This window comes from Porites lutea, chromosome 1 (assembly GCF_958299795.1).
Source record: "Porites lutea chromosome 1, jaPorLute2.1, whole genome shotgun sequence".
Taxonomy (NCBI): Eukaryota; Metazoa; Cnidaria; class Anthozoa; order Scleractinia; family Poritidae; genus Porites; species Porites lutea.
The window spans coordinates 9,793,453-9,801,044 of NC_133201.1; the positions used below are offsets into that span (position 1 = coordinate 9,793,453).

The 7,592-nt window shown below is 42.0% G+C and overlaps 1 protein-coding gene across 4 annotated transcripts in view; it reads left to right on the forward strand.

Annotated features, from left to right (window-relative positions):
• Window positions 1-6,771, forward strand: part of LOC140944540 (uncharacterized) — a 29,387-nt gene extending 22,616 nt beyond the window's left edge. For all 4 annotated transcript variants that reach the window (XM_073393669.1, XM_073393675.1, XM_073393680.1 and 1 more), the window contains 3 exons: window positions 296-367; window positions 749-820; window positions 2,099-6,771. In XM_073393669.1, the coding sequence (XP_073249770.1) occupies window positions 296-367; window positions 749-820; window positions 2,099-5,060 (3,106 nt within the window). In that variant the 3' untranslated portion in view covers window positions 5,061-6,771. The remainder of the gene's footprint in view (window positions 1-295; window positions 368-748; window positions 821-2,098) is intronic.
• Window positions 6,772-7,592: the final 821 nt, after the last annotated feature.

Here is a 7,592-nt window from a genome sequence, read left to right on the forward strand (position 1 = left end):
AGGGAGTTGTTGCATCCGTTTGCAAGTAGCTTTACGTTTTCTTACATTCTCGGGGACCCAGGGACAGATAGTGGGGGCGAGGGAAAGTCTAAACGGGCGGGAAAATATGGCAGAAAAGAAAAGTAAAGAACGGCCAGAAGAGCCGTTCTTTACCTTTCTTCGTGCCTTATTTTTCCGCCCGTTTAGACTTTTCCTCGCCCCCACTATCTGCCCCTGGGTCTCCGAGGATGCGTTTGTTATAGTTTTTATAGGTACCCCTTTTCGCAACTAATATATTCGTTTTGTTGACTTCCAGTGATCTATCGTCAGAAGGCATTACCAAAATTCCACCTGGAACTTTTGAAAATTTTACTTCACTTCGATATCTGTAAGTATATGTCTACATGCTCTGAACTACGAATGATTCTACCTTTTTTCTCAGATAAAAGCAAGCAACTGAGCTGCGCACGCGAGAGTTTGTGAAAACAACTGACACACGCTAGCTAGTGTTTCCCCTCCTTCCTCTCGACCATAATTATTTTATCTGTTGGGCGAAAAAACCGAGTGTTTGATTCATACTCTCATGTCATGGAGTTTAACGAATGTTTGAGTTTGGACTTCCAGTAATTCTCTTCTCGTTAGAAAGATGTTCACGCGATTTGCTTTTAACGTTTAGGTTTGAACTTCGCGGTTTTATCTTGTAATTATTAAGCTTATGTATTGTAAGTTTAACTTGGGCTTAATTCATTTTGTCTTGTTTTCTCTGCAGATCGCTTGCAAACAACTCAATCAAACGTCTCACAAGGCACTCCTTTAGGGGACTTCGCAACCTCAGAAAACTGTAAGAATCCGCATATATTGTATATTTAATTTACTATCCAGTCATTTACAAGAGTTTTTAGCGCAAATACTCGAGAGGAGAAGTGTGCCGTCACGTTACCATTGTAGCAAAATAGCAACGACCGCTGCGACAGCAACGAGAACGGAAAATAAGCATTAGGTTTATATTAGCAAAACAACAACTTTGCACGTGCATCACGCTTTTTTGTACATTTCTTAGCCGTCGTTGCACGACTGCGACTTGAAACTTTCTAATTTCACGCGCCCACCTTATAGCGTAGCGAACATAACACCGTTTTCTTCTTCTTTATTTAAACTTGGATACCGTGCTCTCGGATTCGAACCCAAAATATTCCTCCAACATTTGACAAATTCGGTGAAGTTGAATGAGATCAGTGAACTTTGAAATGGTGACGTTTTCAGTTTGTTGTCATCCATAAATTTTGCTACCATAGCAACGTGACGTAAACGGCTTCTGTTCTTAATAGATCGTTTTCATATGACGTCACTTCCTTCTCGTTGGTGTCCCAAAAACAATTTAGGAACAACCAAAGAGGATCTCTTTCTCTAAGATTGCGCCGTCCACTTTTGCACGACGTCAAGTCCGCCATTTTGGTGTCCCAAAAGCAATTTAAGACGACCAACGAGAATCTCTTTCACTAAGATTGCGCCGTCCACTTTTGCATGACGTCAAGTCCGCCATGTTGAGGTGCCAATCCAGTCCCGTGGTCCCATTTCATACGCAATAACTTTCTTTCGGTTAAAATAAATTGCATATCTGCTGACCACGTAAGTGAAAACACTCTATGATTGGGCTTCATCAAAAACAGCATTTTTACATTATAAAATTAACAACTGAAGACGCAGCTCATACTTAAGACCACTGAAAATAAATGAATCAAAGCCGAGTTTAAAAATTGTCCGATTACTGTACGAAAAACGCTCAAATATTCGTGATGGTTTCCAAAGATTTGTCTGAAGGGGAATGAGGATTTCTAAAAAAGGATTATAGATAAACGGCTCTTAAACAAGAGAGCTAACGCGAAGAATCTACCTCTTTAGAAGCGAGAGGAGAACTGGGACAAGTTGTAAGCTTTCGCAAAGTCTTCTGGACCGTTGCTAGGAACAGTGGGGAAAATTGGCCATTGGCTGACCGGCGCGTCCATCCCAGGAGCAATTGCGATACACACCTCCTTTTTGTTTGTAAAGTGGCGAATCTGTAGCCTGTTCACATAACTCATTTTTTTGTCATGTAATTTGTTTCTGTTTTCTTTTGTAGAAATCTGCTAAATAATGATCAACTGACTTTGGACAAGGACGTCTTTGAAAGCCTCCCAGCTTTGCAAACAATTCAAGTGAATGGAAACGTCCGTAGCCAGTTACCGGACGTATTTCTGAACAGAACTCATACGGTTAATGTTTCCACTGAAAGAAAGCACGAGAATGTCCATTGCGAATTCCACAAAAAGCCACGGGAACTGTGTTTTCAGAGTAGCTATCCAGTATGCGCGGAAGCCATGGATATCAAGGAAGATCTCGAGAAGCTTTCGCCCTTTCCAAAACATGCGTGCGTGCTCGCTACCTGTGAGAACAAGCAGAGAAAGGTCAAACTCGTTTGTTTGCCTTCGAGTTCAATGGCGAACAACACGTGTTTACCAGGCATGATTGGGGAAAATACCGGCGTGAAACTTGCTTTATGGACGTTTGGTCTTTTAGCTGTGGCCTCAAATCTCCTCGTGTTGCTGACTTTATTGTGCAACAGTGAAGTTCGAAGCACACCACTCTGCATTTTCGTCATGAATTTACTTTTTGGGAACATTTTAATTGGCGCCCGTATTGTCATTGTGACCGTCTCTGATACAGTAACATACGGGGATTCGTCTAAGTGCCACCAGGAATCATGGGATGGCAAATTGTGTGTACCGCTGTTCATTATCAAATACATCGGGCTCATCATTGTTGTCTTATCTCTCGTGCTCGTCACAATTGAAAGATTTCTCGTTGTCATAGTAAAGTCGACCCGTCGCTTTGGTGCGTGCCGAGCAATTGGCTACGTCTTCGAGAGCTGGATTTTTGCGACTATCGCCACAGTGGTTCTGTGGACAAAAGCGGACAAATGGGGCTATCTTTGCTCGACTTTTTCCAGCGGTAAATCATTTATGGACTTCAACAAGGGCATTAATTTGGCGCTTTTGGGTATTTGTGTGATGCTTATATGCCTGCATTTATTTATGATCTGTCGAACGAAGCTTAAAAAACCCGTTATTGCAGTGACAGTTGAATACCGAAACACTGTTCGCATGTTTCTTGTCGTACTATCCACGTTTTTTGCCTGGGCAGTTCCTTACACGCTTTTCTTATTCACAGTACCTGAAATATTCACAGAAACTATTGCGATGCAAACTATGGCAATTTCCCTGTCCGTGAATGCTTGTTTACACGCTTTCTTATACGCATTTGATAACGACCATTTGGAAAATCTCTACAGCGCTTTGTCGTGTAGGAAAGAGGACTCGAACGAGAGTAGCCTTAAGACTGAAAAAGCTAAAGACGCTAATACTGACATTGAAATGGGTCGGATGCCCGCAAAAAAATCGCTGGAGTCTTTGACCATAGTTGAAGCAAAGGAGGACAAAGAAAACTCCGCGACGGTGTTAACAGTTTCTGAACAACAGCAGAGGGCAGATAAACAACGTAGAGGTTCCGAGTTATCAAGAGCTGAAGGAGCTGTGATAATTAGAAATAAATCACCTACGGGCTCTCGACAAGAAGAAGCTATTGTTCTTGTACACTCAACTCCATCGTCGCCGATAACCTCAACAAGATGTGGCCGAGCGCACGACGAAGGTGTAAGCGAATGTGGCACGATTTCCTCGGACACTAATGTCACGTGGTTAAGCAGTGAATGCCCGAGTATGTCTCCAAGTTCACCAAATGCGCTCTTGAAAATTAATGATGGCAACTCGACGCTATCGAGTGATGTTTCTTCGATCACTCCCAGTAAATCTGCTTCAAACGCAGGGAGTCTTCAAAAACCCAAAAGGAGAGCTGATTACATAGAAAAAGAAAGCAAACGGCAGCGTCTTTCGAAGGAATGTGTGGGATCTTCCCTGAACCAATGCGACGGCGAAGAAATAAAATGCGATATGAGCAAGGATGAAAATCAAAATACCAAGCGGGACCGACGAATGAGCCCGGTTCGTGATATCATTGTCCGGGTTCTTTCGCCGAAGGCAAAAAAGCGTCCAAAAACTCTCGATTGTGTTCCAACGGCCATCAACGACACGAAAAATCCCATGCACTCACCTCACAAGCGTACTAAATCACTACTGGAAGGAAAAGACGCCGAAATTCTTCGAAGTGACTATGGTAACAGGAGTCCACTTAGACCTCTGTCGCCCGTGCGGCTTAGGCCTAAAAAGCCAAAGGATGGGTCTAAAGAAAAACGCAACGGTGTTCTGGTCTTTCGAGCTGGATCCGACGGCTTGGAAATTCACGAGGATGTTACGTCACCAACTTCGCCCAGGTCTGCAATGTGTACAGAGCAATCTGAGAAACCTGAGACTCATTCACCGAAAGCTCCTAATAAATCGAAAGACTGGGAGCGACTGGCAACTTTTTTAGTCATCAAACCAGTTTCTCCGAAATCAAAAATTAAGATCAGTGATAAAGACAAGAGGAAGGGAAGGCACAGCCTTCCGGAATCGGTGCTGAAAGGCCCCGAAAGGGTCCGAATTTATGAAAATCCAGCGACTAACTTGGACAGTGAGGCGGAAAGCTCCCCGAAACCTACTTCTCCAACGTCTCCAACGCGACGGCTCGCCAAGCTTGAAGAAGGAGATAAACTTACAGAATTACCCATCGGGCTTAAACAAAAAAATCGCATTAGCACCGCTTCTACCGTATCACGCGTGTCAAAGTCTAGCCTAGAATGGGACCCTTCATGCGCGTATGAGTATGGAGATGAAGAAGTTATGCCTCCACCACCACCCCCTCCACCACAACCAATCCCTGACCTACCACCCACGCCTCAACCGAGTCCCGTGCCCGAGAGAAAGGCAGAATCCAGTGACCAAGTAGAATGTGTTCAAGTCAGACTCGACCCAGCTAATCGATACAGCCTGGAGTGGGATCCAACCGGTGTGCAAATGAGGCTTAGCGTTATTTCTCAGGATTCTGTCTCGGATGGAAATAAAAGTGCGACTTCTGCGCGGAAGAAACCCGAACCAGAATATGTATAAAAGAGTGTATTTAGCCGAGATGCGACGCAGAAATTAGGTTAAATTATTAAGTTATTTTGGCGTCAATCGACCGCAACTACCATTTTGTTTCCCTCGCTTCAATACCTACAACCCATTATGTCTTTAAGTTGAAACAAGAATACCTCAATCTTACAAATCAATAACAACAACAACAAAACAACCCCAACCCTCCCCACTCAGAATTTGGATTACGGTAGTTGTAGTCGAATGGCACAGTTACGACAGTCAGTTATTCTTAGTCAAATACCGACAAAGGAAAAAAAATTGGTCATAAAAGGTACGGTAAAAGCCGCAAATAAGGAGCTGCAGAACAATAATCCAAAGCACCAAAATATACACGAACCCTGAGGATCCTACCAAACAACTGTTTCTGCCAGTTGCCAAAACTCAGGATTTCTTGTAATACACGGTTTTTAACTGTACATAAAAGCAAAGGTGAGATAGATTTTGACAATATTTATGCAAACGGTAATTATGGCTCAGTCAGTTCACGGCGAGTCCCCCCCGGGGATGGGGGGGATTCCTATTTCAAATACAAACGTCGCACGGTGAGACCAACAGATTCATACGAACACCCCAGGATGGGGTTTTTTAAAGAAAAAGAAGAAGATCGGTGCAAATTCTCCCCCCTGTGGACAAGGTAGAAATGTATTTTTCCGAAAATTTAACAACGAAAAAATGTACCGCCACCTAAAAGACCTTTGATAAGAACGCCCCACCCTGGGAAATCATGATGAGGCAAATGTCCAGAGGATATGGGTACGTTTGGAGTCGACTGGGCCATTATGGAATTTATTGCAATGGATAATATACACAGATGTTTCAAAGTCGGAAGTTGGAAAGATTTAAACGTTTTGCTTGAAAAAAAAAAAGGTACAAAATTTCAGGTTTAAGTTGAATTCAAGGTTTTAAGATTTAAATAGGAGTGATGAAATGCAAGAAAACGTTGATAAGTTTTCGTCTTTAGAATAATTTAGTTTTGAACTTTTGGGTCAGTTTTGAAAGGTATGAACAAGGATCGCCATACAACGAATAATGTGGTCCTCTCTCGTGAAAACATAAAGCTACTGAAACAAGGTTTAATGAAAACATAATTTATACTTTTATGTACATAAGAGGAAAATGCGACACATTTTGTTCACACCGACACGTTTGTCTTTCTTCAAATTGTTTCATAAGAAACCAAAATAACATAAAATTTGTTTCTCTAAGAGAAATTTCTGTTTGATTCGTATGGATCGTATTAAATTTCTTTTTCTTTCACGGGGAGAATACTATTATTCAAGCCATAGAAATGATTGTCAGTGCCTTTCACTTTAGATGTAACGGTAAAAAATCTACGAAAGAAAACAAGCAAAAGCGTCATTATCGGAAAGCGAAACGGTGTACGGAAAAGGAAACGGTTTCTTGTTTGCTTGCCTTAAGTCATAAAGCGAGTGTTTGTTATCGATGAAAACGGAGAAAAAAATTAAAAAGAGAGGAATAAGAGAAATAACTTAAACCACATTCTTGTTAAGACCGAAGCAATATTTCAGTTGTAAATTAACGCTTAATTTATTACAAAAAATGTGTGTTGTATATATTTAAAGTGCTAGTAATATATTGCTCGGACCTAACGATAAGTAAACTTATTTATATACACATAAAAGTTTAGAATAAAACCGTTTCATTAAAATTCGTATTTGTTGATCAATATTGGGAGCTTAAGTACTCTTCGCCCCATACTCAAAACATGCGAATGAAAAAAAAAAAGAGGAAGCAGCACAAACTCTCCCGGTTGGGAGAGGGTACTTCCTATAACAGCCTACCGTATTTATTCGATTAACCGCCCTGGGCGCTTTTTAAATTTTTGGACCTGAGAGCGGGCGCTTATTAAATTTTAACCATTTTCAGCAAGTGTTGTATGCTTATTTTGCAACAAAACAATGATAAATGCTAATAACAAAACGCGAAGAAGTAACAAAGCAAGGTTTCTGTAAAACACTCTGAAAAAAACTGCGTCTAGTAACCCGTGTATTAGCACTTATTCAATTTCAATCTCATAGCAACTCAAGTGGGTGGGGTGGGGTGGGCGCTTATTTGAGTTTGATTGGGAGGAGGAGGCGGTGGGGGTGGGCACTTATTCGAAGTTGGGCGCTTATTAACTTTTTCTGCCTTTAGGATGGGCGCTTATTCGAGGAGGGCGCTAATTCGAATAAATACGGTATAAGGGAGGCTCAGCCCGAAAGAGTACCTTCTTCAGGCCTCGTAAGGATTTCAAAAATTGAAATGTATCAAGGGAAATCTGTCATTTCAGTCTGCAGAAAGGCCCAAAAGGGCTCCGAGATGCATTCTAGGGCTGTGAAAAAGGCGAGAAAAATACAGTGCAGTTACAGCAGTCGAACTGAGATGCAAAGTTCAAAGCTAGGTATGTGAAAGGGGTAAGGGGTTGGACCTCGGCAGGAGTCTCCCCGTATAAAACCTTGTTGAATTACCACCGCCCCCCCCCCCAACTCAACTCCCGGCACAGGT